Here is a 23,400-nt window from a genome sequence, read left to right as displayed (position 1 = left end):
CTAGACTGCAGCAGAATAGCCACACCTGTCTCCAGAACGTGTACTGTGGAGGAGGAGGTTTTACAGAGATAATTACAACAAGGATTGAACACTCAACGACAAACTAGGACTGGACTGGAGAACTCGAACAGCACTTGGACCCACCTTCTGTATGAAAACGACCCTCGGTAACAAACCCCGGCTTGAAAAGACTATGCTTGAAGGACCTCCCACTGGCAGCGGATTATTTACTTTGGTTGTTTTGATTTTTATTTATCAAGAACGCTGTCAAAGCCTGAAAATAATAAACAGGTTTTAACCTTTACTTGGACTTGTGTTGTGTGGCTTTATGTGTAAACCCCGCCTTACAAAGAACCCACTCTAAAAAACGCTATATATATATATATATATATATATATATATATGACAAACAAATCCACCCTTTGTACTTGGGAAAACATGGGACCTGTTCTACATTAACTTGCAGATGCAGGGGTTATATTTGATCTCATTCATAGTATATACTGTAGCAAATAAAAGACCATTACTAGTGGAGTTGACAAAATTCATGTTCAAAATCACACAACCCTAATAGTTCTGTGTAGAACCTTTTGGGATTATATATACAGTAACTCATTATATAGAATTGATTCTAAATGGAAAGTAAAATTATAAATCCTTTAGCAATAGCAAATTATATAAGTAACAGCTATATTTCCTACAGAAAGTCCTATTATAAGAATATAGGACTAGGGTCATACACCCAAACCCTGTGAAAGTACACACTGAGCAATAGGTATCTTAATGATTCCTCTAAGAAAAATGTAGCATTTACCTGGAATAGACAACCTGTTCTCTCTCTATGAACGCATAAACATTTCCCCATTCCCTAACATAATATTACACCGATACGGGAAAAAACGTTTCCCCATTCCCTAAAATAATATTACACCGATACGGGAAAAAACGTTTCCATATTCCCTAACATAATATTACACCGATACGGGAAAAAACGTTTCCCCATTCCCTAAAATAATATTACACCGATACGGGAAAAAACGTTTCCCCATTCCCTAAAATAATATTACACCGATACGGGAAAAAACGTTTCCCCATTCCCTAAAATAATATTACACCGATACGGGAAAAAACGTTTCCCCATTCCCTAAAATAATATTACACCGATACGGGAAAAAACGTTTCCCCATTCCCTAACATAATATTACACCGATACGGGAAAAAACGTTTCCACATTCCCTAACATAATATTACACCGATACGGGAAAAAATAAATGCCTGAATTAATGTTGTAGTTGTTTCAATTATATCAGGTACAAACAAGTTGCTATGGGTTTGATGTTATTGTATGAATGTTGTTTCTCCAATTTAGAGACTGATTTTCTAAGATGCATGAAGCAAACCCTATGGATTTAGAAATGGATCTCAGTTTACTATTTGTTTTATACATTCAATTAGATTTTTCTCTACAGCCGATTGTTTTTAGGATTTATTCCTTTTTTTTACAGCAATACACATTTACATCTGACACGATAGTTATGGTCAACAAATATGTTTTTAAAATAAATTTAAATGCAGGTAAATAAGTACAGGAATAAATGCACTAATACATTAATGAGCATTTGCACATTATTTTATATTTTTTTGCTACAGTATTGCACATACTTTTCACATTATTTATTTACTAATTGTAAATTAAAATATATGTTCTACCTATTAGGTTATTAAAATACAAACTTACAGTTATATAAATACCGTTTTTATAATAATGGTATAGGTTTTGTAATACTGTAATATAAAGTTCACTATATACACACACACAAGTCCATCATAGTATTAGTAATAAGAAATGATAAGAGAGCCATGTTAAAAACTAAATCAGGTTTGTAAAGATGATGATGAGGAGAAATCCTAAGTAAAATGTTTATAATGATGCAGCAAGGTTCTCACTGCACGTGCTGCACATTTTATCTACCTTGCTTTACATCTGTCCTGTACGAGTCACTGACTTTAATAGAAGTGGTACCAAACATAGGGCAGTACTTCAAAAGCATTAGAACATAAATGCAATACTAGACTAATGCGTTATGACTGTTGCCAAAAATGTTGGACTTTATCTGACTGCAACTCTGATTCACAATGGCTAAGGCTTATCAAATGTAATAACATGTCTATTTCCAGTCCAAAGATGGTATTTCTCTACAGAAATTAAAATAACTAAACGTATTTTCTTTAAAATCAACTTATTAGAAAAAAAGTGTTCTGTTCTGTTAACATTGCCATTATCCCTTGTTTTATACACACAAAAAAGTGTAAAAACATTTAACCCTGTGATATGCATACAACATTTTTCAAATTTCTATGTATACATTTAATTCACATAAACACTGGGAATATAAAGTGCTTAATGTAACACTATATTGTAATATTAACTGTTTTTTTCTTCTTCTTAGAAGTCAAACTCATCTTGATCAATGCTACTTTCTTTTGGCTTTTCTGTGTTGGTAGATTTGCTTTTATCAGAAGTCACAGTCTTTTCTTCTTTTTCACTAGCAGAAACTGCATTATTTTGGTTCCCTTCAGGGCTATTGCACCCAGATTCCCTTTTCTCCTCTTCTGAGGATGACTCAGGATACATCTGGCTGGGCTTGGCACCTGAACTCCCTGAGCTTCTGCTGGCAGTATTTTTGTTCTTATTATCGCTCACCATTTCTTTATCTATGGAGTTCTCCATCGATCCTTGTTGGGATTCAATAGATGATTTTGTCATCTGATTAAATAGGCTTTTGTTCACAACAGTTTCTTTATTCTGACTTGTCTCATTTCCTTCTGTGTCTGCATTCTCTTCTTCCTCTTCAGCACTGTTGTTTTCATTTTTCTCACTGCTTTTATGATTTTTTTCAAAAGCCTCTTCTTCCTCACTCTCTTGAGACTCTTTATTCTCATTTTGTGGATTGTCTTCAATTTCATTATATTCTTCAGTGCCTTGAGTCTCATCTTCATCTTGCTGCTGGTCACATTCCTTTGTCACAACATTGTCTTTTTCTGATGCTACATTTCCCTCATCATAAGCTTCTGCTTGCTCACCAGGTTCTGCTTGATCGGTGACTTCATTTTCCTCCTTTTTGTCTTCCTGCTCCTCTTCTTTCTCATCTTTATCCTCCACCTCTTCATCCTTGTATGCATCCTCTTTATTATTATCATTTTGAACTTCAGTCTCATCTGAATCCTCAGCATCTACATCACCACCATCTTCATCTGCTTGAGCTTCATTTTCCTGTGTCTCCTCGTTTTTTTCAGTTTCTTGTCCTTTTTCAACACTATCTTCTCGGATTTCCTCCTCAGTCTCTTGGTTTTCTGCATCTGCTTCACAAACTTCTTTGTCTTCATTGTGCTTTTCATTATTTACTTCAGCTGTGGCTTTTTCATCTCCACCCACGTCATTTTCCAAATCTTGTTTTTCTTCATCTACTGCATCCTCATCTTCTTCAGCCAGAGCTTCTTCATTATCTTTTGTATCTGTTACTTCAGTTTTTTCTAATTCTACTTCTTGGTTTTCTACATCTATGTCACCATTTTCTTCCTCTGCTGATGATTCTTTATCCCTTTGCTCACTTTCTTCTTCAAGTGTCACTTCTTCAACTACCTGTTTTTCAAGAGCACCATCTATTTCTTCTTCACTTTCATCATCATCAACCTCTAGTTTTTCTGCCTCGTCATCTTTTTCCTGCGCTTGGGCTTCATCACTGTCATTCTCAGCATTATTCTTCCTCATACAAAGAATTTGCCTCAGATCATACTCCTTCCGAATGTAAACACTTGTTGAAACTACAGGCTGTGCTGGCCTGTCAATCATTTTCTTCTTCATACAGGAGTCACAAGGGCAATATTCATCTTCACTGTGTTGTTCACTAAACTCTATACCACTGAAAGTGTAATTCTTATCACTTCTTTCAATGGATCCTTTGACTGATCGTCTGTTCATGACCTTCCACCGCAGTCTCATTTGTTCAGTTCTTGCTGTTGACTCCCGTATAATTGTGTTTGGAGGAGGGTGTGGCATCCTGCCAGCTCTTCCTTGGATCTTCTTAAGCTCTCTATCAATGGTTGTTTGGATTCTCATGCAAACCTCTTCTTTCAAGTCATTTATCATTATATCAAGCTGTTCACTGCTGTCTAAATTCCACTTGACCTTGAAGTCTGACACTGCATTCATATAATGTGTCATGAACTGTTTCTCTAGTTTCTTAAGTAAATTTAAGACCCAAACTGGATCTGGATCTGAAGAATTTCCTTTTGGTAATATGGCTACCTTCTCACTTATATTTGTGTCTTCTTCTTGGATACGTGTTTCTGTTTCCTGAGGTGCCGTTACACTTCTGCTTTCATCCACATTCTTATTTGGCTCTTCTTTTTCTTCCTTAGTAATTTCAGCTGTTTCACTGCTCTTAGTGTCCTCTTCACTAATATGTTTCTGCTCTTTATCTTCTTCAGAGCCTATGCCCTCACTTTCATGGCTCCACTGAACTCGACTTGCTATGTCTGGCGTGGCAGAGTTAGAAAATGCTGCTGCCCACCTTTCATTTAGCTTTGACCTGGGTGTGGAGTGTCCTGAGTGCTGATCATCTTCATTCATTTTGTTTTCCTCCAGCATTCCATGCAATGAATCATGTCTAGTTGGCGTTACACTCCCCTCCACATTCATTTCAAATTTTCTCTCTGATTGAATAACTTCCACTCCACCAGTAATGCTGCTCTTTCCAGAGCCTGCAGAACCACTACTAACATCCACCCCCGAGGAGGACCTCAGGTTGAATTCATCTTCTGTAGATTGATGGTCTTTAAATGTCTTTTCTAGTTTCTTCTGTTGACCATCTTCAGAAGTATCACCAAACCAGAGAGACTGAAGAATGTTCATGAGCTCTTTATATCTTGCACTGCTTGCTTTGGCTTTTGAGTGTACAGGCTCTTCACTCAATTGAAGATTAACAAAGCAGTCCAGTAATTCTTTGGCTGAATTGTTAAGTTTTCTTCCATAAGTTGCCGATACCTCAGGCAAGCTGTTGCATCTATCTAGCTTGGTTCCTTGACTGGGATTCAGCAATACCTTCATTACGTGCACTGAAGTTTGCCAGCTGTTTGGTAAGGCTTCTTTATTGGGGAAAGTAGGAACTGTACTGGAAAGAGATTCATTGGCAGTTGCTTGGTCTTCTGCACATTGCGCAACATCAACATTTTCTTCATCTTGGGTATTCTTTACTTCTAATTTTTCTAGTTCTTTCTTTGGTTCCTCTTCTTCAGGGATCAATTCTTTGGCAGCTGATGTTGCCAAAGTCGGCTCTGTACTAATTTGACCTTGATGTTGTTTTGTTACTGGTTCTTCACACTCTTCCAGGAAATTATCGCCCAACTCATATATGGAAGTGTCGGCTGGTATCTTTCTCAGCCATTCATGGACAACCTCTGTTGACGTTGCATTTGGTAATGCAGAGGGGACTAATTCTTTAGCATCTAATATTTGTTCAGAGTCTTCCTCTTTGTTCTTTCTTAGAATATTGCTTTTTTTGTTTTTACACCCTTTGCTATTTCTGCTGCATTTTAATTTCTCTGAAACAGATTCTGTTGTTGGTCGAGAGTTTCCAGAATTTTCTCTCAATAACTCAGCAGCTGAGATGGATTCTGTGGTAACACTTTCTTTTGAAAAGCCCGGCAATATTTTTTGCCTCACATTTTTCTTAGAAGGTTTCCCTTTTGGTGGGCAAGGAGAATGCAAACTTTGTGACGAAACAGACAAAGAAGCTGAGATTCTACTTGGGTCTTTCTCTTCCATGTGTTTCTTGGATCCTTTATTACTGTACCTTGTTGATCTAGACATGACAGAGTTAGCTCCCTCATCATCAGATTTGGGGTTTGTTGATTTAATTCCATTACATTTGACTTGCAAATAAGAGGAAACGTGTGAGGAAGTTCCTTTTTTCATATGGGTTGACCCTTTCGATGAGCTAGAAATAGCAGATGGTACCTTTTCACTACAATCCTCCTGACATATTTTGCATGCTTTGCTTTTTCCAGAAGCTTTTGTACTAACAGACATACCACTCATTGGCCTTCCATTGCTTCCAATCTCCTCGCAAGCAGCTCCCACTGAAACGGATGACCCTGGTGTTGTCGCTCTTTCAGATCCACTGCAGAGCAGCTTGTTGGACTTTTGATATTTCTCAGAAGCTTTGGTACTAACAGACATATTGCTCACTGGCCTTTCACTGCTTGCATCTTCTGCCTCTTGTGGCATCCCTTGACCAGCAGGCACCTCTGAAGCAGATGACCCTGGTGTTGTTGCTCTTTCAGATCCACTACAGAGGAACTTGTTGGACTTTTTGGATTTACCAGAAGTTCTGGTACTTACAGATATATTGCTCACCCGCCTTCCACTGCTTGCATCTTTTGCCTCTTGTACTGTCTCTTGACCAGCAGGCACCTCTGAAGAAGATGACGCTGGTGTTGTTGCTCTTTCAGATCCACTGCAGAGGAACTTGTTGGACTTTTTGGATTTTCCAGAAGCTTTGGTACTAACAGACATATTACTTATTGGCCTTTCATCATTCTCATCTTCTGCTTGGGCTGTGTCCTGGCCAGCAGGTATCTCAGATACAGATGACCCTGGTGTAGTTACTTTGTCAGATTCACTGAGAAACACCTTGCTAGACTTATTTGGTTTGGATCGTTTGGATGAAGTGGAGAATGAGCTTCCTGCTGATTGATGTTCTACCTCCTCTGTTGGCTCCTTAGTAGAGCAATTGGGCAAACTGGAAACAATTGAAAGGCACCTGTCATCATCAGAATGATCTACACATAATTTTTTATTTCTTGACCTATTAGAGCAAGTGGAAGAGCTTGATGCCTTGCTTATTGGTCTGGGGGACAAATGGTGCATTGGGAAAGGTGACTTCTCACAGCTGATAGTGGAACAACTAGAAGCCACACTTCTGGATCGCGCCTCATCATTTGATTCATTTTTTACCTTCTTACAGTTTTTCGACTGTGAAGAATCTCTGGAAATACTGCTTGGTGGCCTATCATCCCCATTGTCATCTTTTTCTTCTTTTAGTGCTTCCAAAACATTTGAGGAAGTACTTGATGTTGAATTCGGCCATTCAACCTCCTCTGTAACTTCTGTGATTTGGACACTTATTGTCTCATTTCCTGATCCTTTGGACGAAGTAGATGAGATGCTACTGGGTCTTTTTTCCTCATTGTCTGAAATCAGTGTGACAGCAGTAGTCTCACAATTTTCAACAGGACTAGGGCAGGGTATGCACTGGCTGTTGACTGAAGTTGTCCTGCCTTCTGGTCTTGCTGCCTTGTGTGAAGAAGTTGAGCAGGATTCACCGTGGCTGCAGTACTCAACTCTAGTGTCCTTTTCCTCAACAGTCTCTGCATAGCACATGGCCTGCTCTACCACATGCTCTGTGTACTCTTCACTAGATGTGGTGTGGAAACTATCCATTGATGACTTTTTGTGGATGATTCTTCCATGAGATGACGCGCTTGAACTGGAAGATGTAATGTGCCTTAAGGCACCAATGCCTTCTTGTCTGCTGTGGGCAGCATGCATGGGATTTTTCCAAATATCGTAGTGACAGTGACTGCAACAGTTTTGACAGTAAGACTCTGTGTCACAGTGACAGAATGCTTGTACTCCTGAGCAGGCTTCTGAATTGGTTTCTTTTACTGGGCTCATCTCATCCTCTTTCTCTAAGCAGGAATCTTTGTTAGTGAATGAAGACTTCTTGATCAGGGTTGACCATTGAAGAGTCTCATCGTTCAATAAGCGAAAACGCACCTTCATCTCCACTGAAAGGCTGCCATCTTTGTTTACAAGCACTCTCTTTTCTATGTCCTCATCCATCATGGACTCTTTTGAATGAGGGAAAGTGTCCTCATAAGAAGTATATCCGCTGTTTCTCGGAGACATGTTGGGCAAAGACTTCTCAGATGGTAAAGAAAATCTCATGGATCTGTTGCTTGAATCAGACCTTGGGTGTATGATGCTTTTTTTTGTTTCTAGCCCAAAGTTGACTGCAAAGCATAAGAAAAGGGATAATAATTGGTTGGCAAAAATGAATGTATAATAGAAATGATGCAGTTTACACTAACATTAAAACAATGTACGTTTTATTTATTATATTGTTTTTTTATATAGTGTAAGGAGGCTTAAACAACTTTAGTTCTACTTACTGTACTGTATATTTTAACTTGTTTAATTACAGCAACCCATATATTTATGCAGTGTAATTAACTAAATAAATTTGGCATCCAGTGATCTGAACAGAAACATACACAATTTTGGTGCTAGGTGAATAGTTAAACAATGCATGTAGGTCTTGTGTTACCTGTTTGTATGGAACAGGTTTTAAAGTCTACAAAGATCAGAGCATTTTCTATATTCAAATATATAGGTATCTTAATCCTGGGGCTGTTCTTCGTTCAGGAAGCAATAAGATATTTTACTATATGTTGATATCAACCCTATGCTATGTAGGATTCCCCTGTTTAACATCACAGTCTGTATGACGTGCCTAAGAGCAGACATTTTTATAAAATCCTGGGGTTAGCAAACCTTTTCCCCATTTGTCAGGGATAAGGGATAGTAACTCAAAGCAATCTAGGGTATTTCCCAGCACAGTAAAATGTTAACAAAATGATAGCTGATAGCTTATTTCAGCAGGATAGAAGTATTACAAAATGACACTAAGACATATTAAAGGTACAGTTTATAAAAAATAAGAAAGAAAAATGCCAACCATTCTTCTTGCTTTCGTGAAATTCACTGCAAATGCTTGTCCAGGATCTTGCATCCAATCCTGGAAGTTTCTCCTCAGAATTTTGTCTTAAGCTTTCTGCCAGGAAAGGTTTAAATGGTTCCCGGCCAACACAAACCACAACGCTGGGGCACTGCATAAGAGCCTGGATGCAGTCGATCTGAAATTAACAAATGACAAGTAAATGAAAGGGCCATTGCTCTCATGAAAGTAGTCAAGCAGATTATTACAAAAAATGTTTCATAAAAACTTTATTTTTTCAAATGCCTTGATTTAGTCTAAAGTATGTATTCAGAGAATAACATTTAAAGAAGAACCACCTGTCTATTGCTAACACCTTGATGTTATGTGTGTGAATGTTGAATCACCTAAATAAAAAGACAGCTTTTCTTCATAATGCCACATGGTTTGATTATAGTTTTGTAAAATGAACAGGTATACTCTGAACATATACATAAAAGCAGATAACTTTCTTTATGCTTATACCGTAGCTATATAGTACAACAGGCTCATGAAGTACTTTTTATTCATATCACTAATTTAAAATGTTAATGTAATGAATGAGTATGTAGCACAGAATACAGACATTTTTACAATGAGACTTTCGAATACTGCACTAGCACTTTTTCACCTTGTCTTACCATGTGAATTAAGACTAAATAACTCTCTGAGTATGCTGTTTTCAACCTTTTTAAATACTGTTGCTAATTTTTGGTGAGCACAGTGTGCAAGCTCATTACCTAACAATAACATTCGCCCAAACGTTTACCCATCTTTTCTTTTGCTCAGAGTGAATATTCTGCAGACTTGCTCTATCATGATTTTTACGTTCACAAAGACATTTGCTTTTATAATGAAATACAACATGAAACATTTATCTGCAGGGCAGGGGGAGAGGCACCAAAAATAAAAATATGTATATGCTTGATATTATATTTTTAGTGCTGGATTGGTGACTTAAATTATTATTATATATTTTATTTAGCAGATGCCTTTGTTCAGGGTAACTTACTGAGACTAGGGCGTGTGAACTATACATCAGCTGCAGAGTCACTTACAACAACATCTCACCTGAAAGATGAAGCACAAGTAACTTGCTCAGGGACACACAGTGGCTGAGCCAGGATGTGAACCGGGGACCTTTTCTTTAACCACTGGACCACATAGCCTCCTTACCCCTGCAAACACCTGAGGGTTGTGCTGCACGGGACCACACTCCTAAGGGAGCCATTTTGTATCCATACCCACCCTTAGCCTCTATTTGAGACTTAACTGTGTGGGGGTCTGAGGATCAAATTGTTCTAAACAATTTACCTTTATAACTAACTAGGACTATATACATGTTAACTGGTAAATGCAGCATACAGACAGTGGAACAGACAGCCTCCATACACCACCAGAACACCTAATATCCTCTGGTAAAGAATGCCTTTAGCAACTTTCATCACAATTGTATAAGAGGTTCAACAAGTGTGACATACCGGCATTTGGATGAACAGACAGCGAGCTTCTATATAGCCTGTTTATGATACACTCAATAACTTAAGACGGGCCTTAGCAGGTTTCATCACAATATATCAAATGCTTCTCTAGATAAATGTATGCAAACAGTTTAGTGTAACATACATGCGCAAGTCTTAATGCCTGCCTCCAGTATATCTCTGGCAGGGATATGCATACCAAGGGAGGATAATGCATTCTTAGAGGATGAGGAAGTGGTATATAAGTAATTGTAATTATCACCTGTTGAAGATGTATATCCATAGTTATCGATGTCTATGTGCACACGCATGTGTTTATGTTACTATTTTTTGCTGCCTGTCTTGCATTAAATGTATTTCAACTACCTTATCCTGGAACCCATGTTAAGCATTATGTCAATTACATTTTGTTATACCTGGAAAAAAAGAAAGCCACTCTCACTACCTATCAAATGATTAAAACATATATTATATTCACCCATAAATGTCACTCTCTATCAAATAGATCCATAAGCTTGCAATAGGCTTCAACCTTGTTGTCTCTTCACCTCTGGGCAAGTCTGGCAGGTGTGGGATTGCTTGTTTGGTTGTTAGTAGCTTATTGATCCCAGAATCTCATCAAGCAGCTTCTTGAAGGATCCCAGGGTGTCAGCTTCAACAACATTACTGGGGAGTTGATTCCAGACCCTCACAATTCTCTGTGTAAAAAAGTGCCTCCTATTTTCTGTTCTGAATGCCCCTTTGTCTAATCTCCATTTGTGACCCCTGGTCCTTGTTTCTTTTTTCAGGCTGAAAAAGTCCCTTGGGTCGACATTGTCAATACCTTTTAGAATTTTAAATGCTTGAATTAGGTCGCCACATAGTCTTCTTTGTTCAAGACTGAACAGATTCAATTCTTTTAGCCTGTCTGCATATGACATGCCTTTAAGCCCGGAATAATTCTGGTCGCTCTTTTTTGCACTCTTTCTAGAGCAGCAATATCTTTTTTATAGCGAGGTGACCAGAACTGAACACAATATTCAAGATGAGGTCTTACTAGTGCATTGTACAGTTTTAACATTACTTCCCTTGATTTAAATTCAACACTTTTCACAATGTATCCGAGCATCTTGTTAGCCTTTTTTATAGCTTCCCCACATTGTCTTGAGTCAACAAAAACTCCTAGGTCTTTTTCATAGATTCCTTCTCCAATTTCAGTATCTCCCATATGATATTTATAATGTACATTTTTATTTCCTGCATGCACTACTTTTCTCTATTAAATGTCATTTGCCATGTGTCTGCCCAGTTCTGAATGCTGCTGCAACATTGTTTGCCACTCCTCCAATTTTTGTGTCTTCTACAAATTTAACAAGTTTGCTTACTATGCCAGAATCAAAGTCATTAATGTAGATTAGGAAGAACGGAGGAACTAATACTGATCCTTGTGGTACTTCACTGGTTACCTCACTCCATTCTGAGGCTTCTCCTCTAATCAGTACTTTCTGTTTTCTACATGTTAACTACTCCCTAATCCATGTACATGCATTTCTTTGAATCCTTACTGCGTTCAGTTTGAGAATTAATCTTTTATGCAGGACTTTGTCAAAAGCTTTCTGGAAATCTAAATAAACCATGTCATATGCTTTGCAGTTATCCATTGTCGATGTTGCATCCTCAAAAAAATCAAGCAAGTTACACGATTTCCCTTTCCAAAAACCATGTTGACTGTCTCCCAGGACCCTGTTACCATATAGGTAATTTTCCATTTTGGATCTTATTATAGTTTCCATAAGTTTGCATATAATAGAAGTCAGGCTTACTGGTCTATAGTTACCTGGTTCAGTTTTGTTTCCCTTTTTGTGGATCGGTATTACGTTTGCAATTTTCCAGTCTGTCGGTACCACCCCTGTGTCAAGAGATTGCTGCATGATCTTGGTTAGCGGTTTGTAAATAACTTCTTTCATTTCTTTGAGTACTATTGGGAGGATTTCATCCGGCCCAGGGGATTTGTTTATTTTAAGAGCTCCTAGTCCCTTTAACACTTCTGCCTCGGATATGCTAAAGTTATTTAAAACTGGATAGGAACTGGATGACATGTAGAGCATGTTGTCCATATCTTCCTTTGTAAAAACTTGTGAAAAGTAATAATTTAATATATTTGCTATTTTTTTTTCTTCATGTACGATTTTGCCATTTGTATCTCTTAAACATTGAACCTCCTCTTTGAATGTTTGCTGTTGTAATATTGGAAAAACATTTTGGAATTGGTTTTAGCCCCTTAGCAATGTTCATTTCTATTTCTCTCTTGGCCTTTCTAAAGAGAAGAACCCACCTAGGCAAACTACACATACAATTATTTTAAAAATCCTTTTTAGAGTAAAATGGAGGGCAAAAATGTTTTAGTGGTTATTAAGTGGAAGACACTTATGAATCAAACAAGGTAATATGAAGTCAGAATCTGAAACACTTTGTACAACCAGTTAACCAAGGGGTGTTAATTTAATTGCTCATCACAGGTGCTCAGTCTTTGAGATAATATTAAAGTCCCCAGTATATTTATATGCCACACCCAAATGCTTGAACTACTGGAAAACCATTTTATGTTCTGCTTTGCCTTTGAACACAAACCCACTCTTAATTCTTTCCTCTTATTAGAGATAGGACGTTGTTTCTTGTTACAGCTTTGGATCTTATCACAGAGCTCTTGCCTCTCCAGACCTGGGCCACGTGAAGCATGTTAGCTGCTTAACTCCAAATGAGGTGAAGCAGAAAGGTATTATTGTAAACTGGTGTGTTATTCGGGGGGAGGCGGGGGCATGAACGAGGGCTTCTCGCTCTTCTTTCTTCCTACCAATAACATCTGCTAATCCTCTATTTCAACCCCAAGCCTTGAGTTTGCTCTCTGTCTTGCATTTTTTGTTTCCACCATCCTCCACTCCTCCCCCACTATGCTTCCTCTTCTATTTGGCTACTCCACCTCTGCAACTGCGCCCTCCTCTGCAACGGTCTCCCTCTTTGGAGTAAGTGACGCTCACTTAGAATTCCAGCCAATGCTAAATTTGTCCTCCTCGAAGAAGGTTCTCCGCGAGTCAAGATGGACCCCAGGCCAATTTTAACTATCACTGTCATCTTCCCATTTCTCTCCTCTAGCTTCCCCTAGGGGGAAGTATCGGTTGCTTTCCAGCCTTGGAGACCAAACAGTTCGGTCTCACCTCTGCGAGGGCAGCTCTCCGTGAGCCAAGGGGAATCTCCTTACTCTTCTCTAAGTTATAAGCGCATATATTCTATTAGCAATTCCAGAGGTCTCTTCTTCTACGCAGGCCTAGATCATTTCCAGTGAATATAGTTCAACTGACTATCCACCTGCACCAAACAAAATTGTTAGCACTCTAGTTTAGGAATACATTAGAATTGTTTAGATAAAATACTCTAAGCATGTTATTAATTATGCTATTAGCAGTGATATACCATGAATAGAAATAATAATGCTGACTGGCAAAACACATTTTAATTGTTTTTTTGCGTCAACATATTCAAAGGATATTGTGTGATTCATATTAAACTTATATGGATCTCTAAACAAAAGTGTCAAAACAACACCCACATTGATTGTGTTTCAATTCACTTGGTTGGTGCTATAATGATATCATGGAATGAAATGCAGAATTAAAACTATCTGTTAGTATTTTAATTAGTAAATTTGATTGGTGTGAAAATGCATGTTTTCTATGGAATTAAAACATATCACACTTTGTAGGCTATTTAATAATAGTTTGCTGTATTGAAGACCAACAAGCGAAAAAGTATATTTTTTTGTAATATTTTGTTTTTACCTCTAAAAGATTTTTACTTATAATTTCCACTGAAAATATAATTTCGAATCAGTCAAGAGAGTTCATATTGATTGTGGAGTACAGTATTTAGTTGCAGCCTAACAAACTTACTCCACATATTCAATCCATTGCCACACAGGCAAGCATTAATATTACTGGTCATTTTCTTTATAAAAGTAACTTGTTGAAATGCTCACCTTCCTCCCATCCAGAGTGTAAAGTCTCCTAATGGTGCACTGCAGGAGTTGAGATATCTCCTCCAAGAAGACCTTCAGATTGCGGGCAGTTATCTTGTTGAGGATTATGGTCCTCCTCACTGCTGGGTCACTGTTCTTCACCAGCGTAATCCTCTTGGGGTGCCTGTGAGCTGCCTGTTTCCCTGGGAGCTCCTTTAGTCGTGAGAGGTGCCTGCGGCTGCTGGCTGGGTGGCTGCTTTGCCACGGAGCTTGCTTCCTCTCAAAAGCCTCCACACTGATGGGTTTGACCTGCCAGCGGTCCGAGCAAAGATAGCAGCCTCCATCCTCCAGCTGCTCCAGCCTGTTGATGCAATGGGTGCCGCGAGGGGTGGTGATGGTGCGCACCCCAAACGGCAGTGACACTTTGTGGGAGAGGTCGTCGAGCAGAGCATCAAAGCACTTGAAACTACGCTTGTGGATGGCCATCCTGACCCCACTGAACTGAGGGTCTCCGCTCTTGAAGAAGGTGATTTTCTTGGCCGGGGTGGACTCGGTCACTTTGATGGCCGTCCTGCTCACCGGTGGCAGAGGCTGGTCATTGTTAAATGGGATAGTGAGGGCTGGATAGCCCAATGAAACACTCTGCATTCTGCTCACTCAGATAACACTGTCAGAGCAAAAAGAAACAGGGATTATAATAGAGGTTAAGTGTCCACATATGTAACTGTAAACTGCATTGTATTATAATATAATATGATACCGCGTATAACATTTACAATAATAGTTATGGGGTGTGCCTGTGCTACCACAACTGGGGGGTTTTAGGACCATGGTGAGTGGTTGCTGGCAACCATTTTGGAATGCACAGGGGTCAATGTTGTGTCCAGAGCTTGTCTCTCATGCCATTTTCAAGTAGAAAGGTTCAGGGAACATCCATGACTCTTGGAATATCTACACATAAACTTTGCAAGAAAAAGGGTTTTGGCTTGGTTGATGTTTCATTGTTGCTGTAAGCCTGTGAATGGTACAGGTGGAATCCTGGGCATCCTGGGCACTGTGTCAGAAGGGTTCATGTCCAAGCTAGGAATATTTATTTATTTGTTGGTTAATTTGCTGTTTAATTATAATTACCTTTCAAGTAAAAAACAGGGAGGGTGAAATTAAAATGTTCATATTTTATTGGCATTAGATCTAGAGAAAGAGCAATGGGCAGTTATTCAAGGAGAATCCTATACATTTATTACAATAATATTGGTTAAATGAATATCCTAGTAGCACCATGGGAAAGCTCTGTTATTGGAGGTTGTGATGAGTGTATGTGTAGGAGCACTGCAGATGTATTGAGACGCATGGATGCTCACGGAGCAGGTACTTTAAACAGTTTGTGTTGATGTTTCAGGAACCATGAACGAGTAAAAGAAACACATCCACCAGTTCATTCACTGGAGGGCCACATATTCGGAGTTACCGAGGATGACATGCTGCTGAGTTACAGGCATAACCGTGCACACATGCTGATTACAGAACACGTTTTGGAAGCTATGTGCACAGCTCTGATTGGTTGCTGAAACTAAATCCCCTGAGAGGCTAAGAATTATCAGAATCTTTGGGGGAAGTACAATGACAACACCACTGATCCCTAAAGCTGCAGTGACCCATGATATAAAATATTCCTTCGTGTCTATTTTCTAAATTCTTTAGCTTCAGTGCACTGTTAGTCTATTTTATTCCCTCAAAACTTACTGCATTTATTTATTGTGCTCTACCATGGTTTTTACTATACTTGCAGTCTTTGTGCTTCATCTTGTTTTCACTATTCTTTTACTATGCTTTTCTACACATTATTATGCATTTATCAAGGCTAATCCCTGGGCAAGAGTCTTACCATTTCTGGCCTAAATAAACCAGTTGTTGATCAGCTGATTTCTATACTTTTATGGTATAAATAAATCAATTTCTGATTTAGACAGAATTGTGGATTGTTTTTTGTTCATTATGTCCTCTTTGGAGCCTATTAGTAGCATATACTCTTATAATTTCACTGAGGGTGTAGTTCTCACACTCAGAATGTCAATGACAAAGGATTCTAAACTTTTCTACCGCAACAGATTCTAAACGTTTCTACCACAAGAGATTAAGTACAACGTTTTTTTTTTTTTTTAAATTTAGATTTAATGACTTGCATTACACAGTAAAGAGTGCGCGAGAAAGACACTCAACTTGATTAAAGGTAGCCACTTATAAACATAAATTAGAGACCTAACTGTCAACTTCCTAGAGAGAACAGTATTTTTTTTTTAAACAGCTCTGAAATTCTCAGCAAACGCTTCCCACAACAGGAGGCACAGGGATTTGGTTTTAACAAGCAAGCAGAGCGCGCACAGAGTATTGGATGTGTTGGCTGTTTCAGTTCACTTTTGAAGAGCTTCCTTTTATTACTTCATATTGATACCAAAATATACATTCTATTTTTTTAGTTCTCTCTCTGCCTGGTGCACTGAATGTACTAAGGTTGTGTATAGCTCTTATATTTGGATTCAACAAATATATTGACCAGTAAGTACAGGAGTCTTCCAATGAAGAGGACTTTGTTATGCAGCCGTTTGAGAAACAGGCACACTGTTATAGCGGTTCTCACCTGAACTATAAGCTCTCCACCGTGTCAATCATTTTCCAATTATGTTAAAGTCTAAGCGAAATCTAAGAAGATTGTGAACTTTCAATTCACACCACCATTTTGCATATATTTATTGTCACACTAAATTCAACAAGCTGCTGTCTTCCTAAATTTTCAGGTTCCCCAAAAGTAGGGAATGATCCCCGCCCCCCACCCCCCCGAGAATCTATCACAATACACTTGACTTACAAAAGGAACTTGGCCAAAGATATTAATGTCATTAAAGGTCATTTCAACACCCCTGTCTGTTATTTTAGTTCTTTTCATGTCTGCCAGCTCTGAGCCAATTTATGTCTCTCTTTCAAATGTGAACATCAATAGAAAATATTCCAGCCATTCATTCTTTGATCCATCTATCACTGGATATTTATTTTCCTAGTTTTCTTGGTACACATGATTGAATGTACCACATTTACCCAATTTGTATGACTTTTCCTCTTAATAATAATGTACTCAGCTAAAATTGAATTTGGGCACTATCATATATTCATTGGCAAATTACAGAAATGCTAACTGAACTTATATTGGGAATACAGTTGGATTTCTCAAGTAAGTATATTTTAAGTAAAGAGCCTAAACTACCTTACTTAAGACTATCCAGTAATCTAAAATGCAATTTCCATAAATGATGTGCTAATTAAGCCCTACACAAATACACATTTTCTAAAACAAGCAATGAATATTCAAAAACCTGTCTGTTCTAGGAATTAGAAACCATAGCCCACTTGTTTTACAGCAAACTTTTAGAATGTCTCTATACTCTTATCTTTTTAATTTCATTAAACATTTGTTGATACATCAAAGTAAAAACAATGAACATTACATTTTAAGAAAACAAGCATTTTACTTACTCTGTCTTTGTACATGATTCTTCTGTACTTTTCAAGTAAACCCCCAAATTAATTGAAATAGACTAATTAGGTAATGAACAGCAACAAAAGTATTTATTTATATATGACTGGAACCACTGTGGACTGAACAGCCTGGCATCACAGCTACATGTCCTATTAAAATGGCCCATAGGCTAATCAGATCCTTTAGATACTAAGGATAGAACAAAAAGCCTTCTTAATCACCTTCTAAATGCTCTACATTCTGTTGGAGAATTAAACACGGAGCAAGGACTTCAACATTGCATAAAGACATCAGTGGCATTTCTTTTTAAGTGAGGTTGGGTTGTGTACTCTGAACAGTTATAAAACCAGTCACCCCCCCCCCCCCCCCCCTTGCTCAGCTTTATTTATAACTACGTACAAAGACTTGCTGGGACTGCTTCAATGGGTCTCTGTGCCTATTAGTGGCAGACTCCTAAGAAAGTGTATTCAAGCATGAATGAATAAATAACGAAGAGGCTAGTGAACATCTTTCTTCAAGCTGATTGCTCTTTGTGGCAGAGCAAAGCTCTGCCCTTTTAAATTGGCAGGGATGGGGTTAACTTCCCCTGCCTGCCTGGGTTTATTATGTTCAGGTGGCTGGGGTTGATTAGTTGATTAGGTTGATTAACGATCAATCAGCGCCCAGCCACCTGATATAAAAGGAGGCCTCTGCTTCTCATTGGGGGAGAGGGAGCTGAGGAAGCAGGTTGGTGTTTGTTTTGTGGTTTTTTTGAATTTTCTAAATCCAGTGAAGGCATTGCCCAGCCTGGAAACTTTATTTTTGTGAGTTTTGTTTTTGCTTTATTTGTGTTTGAGTATCTGTTATTTTGCCCTTGTGCACTTTATTTTTGTTTATTTATAATAAAATAGTTATTTTTTTTGAACTGCAGTCTGTCTCTGGGCCTCTATCCACTCGCCAGCCTGCCACATTTGGTGTCAGAAGTGGGATAGCGCCACCTAGAGGCTCAGAGCAGTATTTTTTTTTTTTTTGAGAAAAAAAAAAATGGGAAAGAAGAGCAGACAGTGGAAAAGGCAGGACAAGCAGCAGCTGAAGAAATGTAAGCTGCTGCAGCCACCGCTGGAGGACCCGGCCAGCCTCTTCCCCTGGTGTTCCTGGTGTGGGAAGGAGGACCATCGTTGGCGGTCCTGCCCAGATGTGCCACCGGCAAACTGGTGTGGCCGGTGTGAGGAGGACGGCCACAACTGGGCAGGATGCCCCTACAACCAGGCCCAGGAAGAGGTGCAGTGTTCACCCCGGGCATCAGGGGCCACCCCACTACCTCCAGCACCACCACCTTCACCACCGTCCCAGGAGATCTGGGACTGGTTGATGCACCCTGAGGCAGACCTCGTCCACGATCTCCCCATAGTTATCAACACGCTGTGGCGTCGAGATGGGGAGAGGTGGGAACAGTGGGAGGAACAGCACCACCCGGCCTCCTTCCCAGAGGTTGCCCTCATGGTGGTTAATTACCTGGCGGTAGACATGGGAGATCCACCGGTCACTCCAATAAAGAGAGGTGAGCCGCCTTCCCGAGAGCCAGAGAGGGGTGAGCCGCCTTCCCGGGAGCCAGAGAGGGGTGAGGAGCTGCCGTCGTCCCCAGAGCCAGAGAGGGGTGAGGAGCTGCCGTCGTCCCCAGAGCCAGAGAGGGGTGAGGAGCTGCCGTCGTCCCCAGAGCCAGAGAGGGGTGAGGAGCCGTCGCTCCCAGAGCCGTCGTCTCCCAGAGCCAGAGAGGGGTGAGGAGCTGCCGTCGTCTCCCAGAGCCAGAGAGGGGTGAGGAGCTGCCGTCGTTCCCAGAGCCAGAGAGGGGTGAGGAGCTGCCGTCGCTCCCAGAGCCAGAGAGGGGTGAGGATCTGCTGTCGCTCCCAGAGCCAGAGAGGGAGGAGGATCTGCTGTCGCTCCCAGAGCCAGAGAGGGAGGAGGATCTGCTGTCGCTCCCAGAGCCAGAGAGGGAGGAGGATCTGCCGTCGCTCCCAGAGCCAGAGAGGGAGGAGGATCTGCCGTCGCTCCCAGAGCCAGAGAGGGAGGAGGATCTGCTGTCGCTCCCAGAGAGAGAGAGGGAGGAGGATCTGCTGTCGCTCCCAGAGCCAGAGAGGGAGGAGGATCTGCTGTCGCTCCCAGAGCCAGAGAGGGAGGAGGATCTGCCGTCGCTCCCAGAGCCAGAGAGGAGTGAGGAGCCGCCGTCGCTCCCAGAGCCAGAGAGGGGTGAGGAGCTGCCGTCGCTCCCAGAGCCAGAGAGGGAGGAGGAGCTGCCGTCGCTCCCAGAGCCAGAGAGGGAGGAGCCGCCGCCGCTCTCAGAGCCCGAGAGGGAGGAGCCGCCGCCGCCTCCTCACCAGAGGGAGCCGGGCCGCCGCCGCCGCCTCCGCCACCAGAGGGAGCCGGGCCGGCCGCCTCCGCCACCAGAGGGAGCCGGGCCGCCGCCGCCGCCTCCGCCACCAGAGGGAGCCGGGCCGCCGTCGCCGCCTCCGCCACCAGAGGGAGCCGGGCCGCCGTCGCCGCCTCCGCCACCAGAGGGAGCCGGGCCGCCGTCGCCGCCGCCTCCGCCACCAGAGGGAGCCGGTCCGCCGCGTCGCCGCCTCCGCCACCAGAGGGAGCCGGTCCGCCGCCCGCCGCCTCCGCCACCAGAGGGAGCCGGGCCGCCGTCGCCATGCTACCTTGGAGATTCGGGGCCCCCTCAACCAAAGAAGGCTTGGGGGCTCCGACATCAACCCCGCCCACCACCACCCACCATAACAGCCCACCCAAGGGACATAATTGGACTCTTGGGGGGAGGAGGGGGGGGGGGGGGGGAAGGGGGGAGTTGGCCGATTGCGGCCGGTGTACGTTGTACATGGGGGGAGGTGTGTGGCAGAGCAAAGCTCTGCCCTTTTAAATTGGCAGGGATGGGGTTAACTTCCCCTGCCTGCCTGGGTTTATTATGTTCAGGTGGCTGGGGTTGATTAGTTGATTAGGTTGATTAACGATCAATCAGCGCCCAGCCACCTGATATAAAAGGAGGCCTCTGCTTCTCATTGGGGGAGAGGGAGCTGAGGAAGCAGGTTGGTGTTTGTTTTGTGGTTTTTTTGAATTTTCTAAATCCAGTGAAGGCATTGCCCAGCCTGGAAACTTTATTTTTGTGAGTTTTGTTTTTGCTTTATTTGTGTTTGAGTATCTGTTATTTTGCCCTTGTGCACTTTATTTTTGTTTATTTATAATAAAATAGTTATTTTTTTTGAACTGCAGTCTGTCTCTGGGCCTCTATCCACTCGCCAGCCTGCCACACTCTTATTTGAAGACATTGATACAGGGGGTTAGGCTTTATTTTACATTTTTTTTCAATGATGGGTGAGGTAGAAATTAATTATGGTTCCTTTTTTGTTTCTTAACTTTTTAAGGACTGGTGAGTACAGTTTATTGCACCAAGCAGATTTATCAGAGAAAACAGCTAAGCATCCTTGTTTGCTAACTATTTAAATTACTGTCATGTTTTATAGCTCTTCCTTCTTTACCTCTTAGTTTGAAATGTGGCTGGAGGAAACATGAAATATTAGAATGTTGACTCTTCTCACAGACATACAAAGCAGACCTCTTAAGAACAGAAACATACGTCATAAATCAAATTGACAACACTGAGTTTTAAACCTGCCAGCAGAATATAATAGAGGTGCTTGAATTGGCCTCGATCTAACAAATCTACACTCTATTTACTTGGAAATCCTTGCTACGCTCCATCTTTTGCTCCTCCAGTTTTGAGGTGTGAGCAGCAAGCCACTATACACCTTTAAAGAATAAAGACACTGTTACATTATTTTACCCATCTGAACTATGACAATCCAATGTAAATATTACCGCCTTTTTATGAGTAGCAAGGTATGTATGACAGCGACAGCGACAGCGAGTGGAAGCGACAGCGAGTGGGAGAAGTACAGGCGTGGAAAAGTACAGAGCAGTTTCGAAGCAGGTTGACCGCTGCAGAAGAAACTAAACTTCAAAAAAAAAAAACTCAACATGGTCTTCAAGCCAGTAATCTGTGACACCAGCTTGATGTGGGAAATCCGAGAAAACCCAGCGGAGCTAAACCAAGTGTGCCTAAAGTGCCGCGCGATCCAGGATTTGCATAAACTAGTAAGTATGCTAGAAATGGAGCTGGAAGAAGTGAGACAGCAACAGGATCTTGAGGAACTGGCACACCCACAATTCATGGAAGTCTGCATCACCCCTAACAGACTGAAAGCCACCAGGGAGATAGAAGGTCAGAACAGCTGGGTTCAGGTAGGCAGAAGCAGGGAAAAAAAGAAACTTCGTCAAACACAACCACCAGAAATCAAAACAACCAACAGATTTGAGTCACTTCAGAATTTTGATGAGCAGAACCAACAACAAGAGAATGAAAGGAACAACATCCAGGACCCTATTGACAGTGGTGACCAGACAGCAAAAAGAAGGGAGGTCATGATTGTTGGGGACTCCATATTGAGAAACACAGCAAGTTCAATTCGCAGTTTGGACCCCCTTACTACAACAGTGTGCTGCCTTCCGGGAGCCTCGGTCAAGCACATCACTGAAAACGTGGACAGGCTCCTAGAACGAACAGGAGACGACCCGGTAGTAGTCGTCCACATCGGTACAAACAACATTGGAAGAGACAGACCAAAATCCCTGCAAAACAAATTCAGAGAGCTAGGAAGGAAATTAAAAGAGAAAACCAAAACTGTGGTATTTTCTGGTATACTACCGGCACCTTGCAAAGGACCATATGGACAGCTGGAAATAATTAATCAAAACGCATGGCTGAAGACGTGATGCACACGGGAAGGCTTCACCTATCTTGATCATTGGACCACATTCTACAACGAGGACTATCTGTATAGATGGGATGGACTGCATTTAAATAACAAGGGAACTAGTCTACTCGGAGAAAAGATCCTCGAGCAGGTTCGGAAGCATTTAAACTAGAAAGGAAGGGGGGAGAAATCAACAAAAAAACAGAAGGGAGACCGCATCAAAACAAGAACAACAACTCAGGTAAGACAACCATTAAATGTATTTATCTAAATGCTAGAAGTATCAGAAACAAAATTCTAGAACTTGAAGCTACTGCACTAACAGGTAACTATGATGTGATAGGTGTTACAGAAACTTGTTTATCTGAGAGTGATGGGGACGAATATAATATTTGTGGGTATACACTGTATAGGAAAGACAGGCAGGACAGAAGAGGAGGAGGGGTAGCGCTATACATAAGAAACAGTCTTGAAGCCCAGGTGTTAAACCTGGACAAAGAAAATAAAACCGAATCAATATGGGTCAGAATAACAGACAAAAATTCAAAAGGCATAATAATAGGAGCATGCTATAGACCGCCAGATTCAGACGGTGAGCAAAATAATCTGTTATACAATGACATTAGAAATGTGTGTAGCAAAGGAGAAGCCATACTAATGGGGGATTTCAACTTCCCCCAAATAAAATGGGAAAACCCGGTGGGTAGCGCGAAGGATGAAATAGAAATGGTGGAAATGACAAATGACTGCTTCCTAACACAATTTGTGAAGGCACCCACTAGAGGGGAGGCAT

The 23,400-nt window shown here is 41.0% G+C and overlaps 1 protein-coding gene across 1 annotated transcript; it reads right to left on the bottom strand.

The window, feature by feature from the left end:
* Window positions 1-1,828: 1,828 nt before the first annotated feature.
* On the bottom strand, window positions 1,829-14,939 carry LOC121315427 (retinitis pigmentosa 1-like 1 protein). Its single transcript, XM_041249513.1, has 3 exons — window positions 14,313-14,939; window positions 8,802-8,979; window positions 1,829-8,076 (listed from the first exon to the last, which is right to left on the bottom strand). The coding sequence occupies exons 1-3, from the start codon at window positions 14,937-14,939 to the stop codon at window positions 2,447-2,449; spliced, it is 6,435 nt and encodes a 2,144-aa protein (XP_041105447.1). The 3' UTR covers window positions 1,829-2,446.
* Between the last annotated feature and the right edge of the window lie 8,461 nt (window positions 14,940-23,400).

Source organism: Polyodon spathula, chromosome 5, assembly GCF_017654505.1.
Source record: "Polyodon spathula isolate WHYD16114869_AA chromosome 5, ASM1765450v1, whole genome shotgun sequence".
Classification (NCBI taxonomy): Eukaryota; Metazoa; Chordata; class Actinopteri; order Acipenseriformes; family Polyodontidae; genus Polyodon; species Polyodon spathula.
This window is presented reverse-complemented; position numbering and strand designations above follow the sequence as displayed.

Bases quoted from the DNA above. Each gene is read 5' to 3' on its own strand.
- LOC121315427 (XM_041249513.1), bottom strand. From the start codon at position 14,939: ATGCAGAGTGTTTCATTGGGCTATCCAGCCCTCACTATCCCATTTAAC. The intron at 8,980-14,312 runs GTGAGCATTTCA...TGTTAATTTCAG, and splicing joins ACACTCTGGATGGGAGGAAG to ATCGACTGCATCCAGGCTCT. The intron at 8,077-8,801 runs GTTGGCATTTTT...TATGCTTTGCAG, and splicing joins TCACGAAAGCAAGAAGAATG to TCAACTTTGGGCTAGAAACA.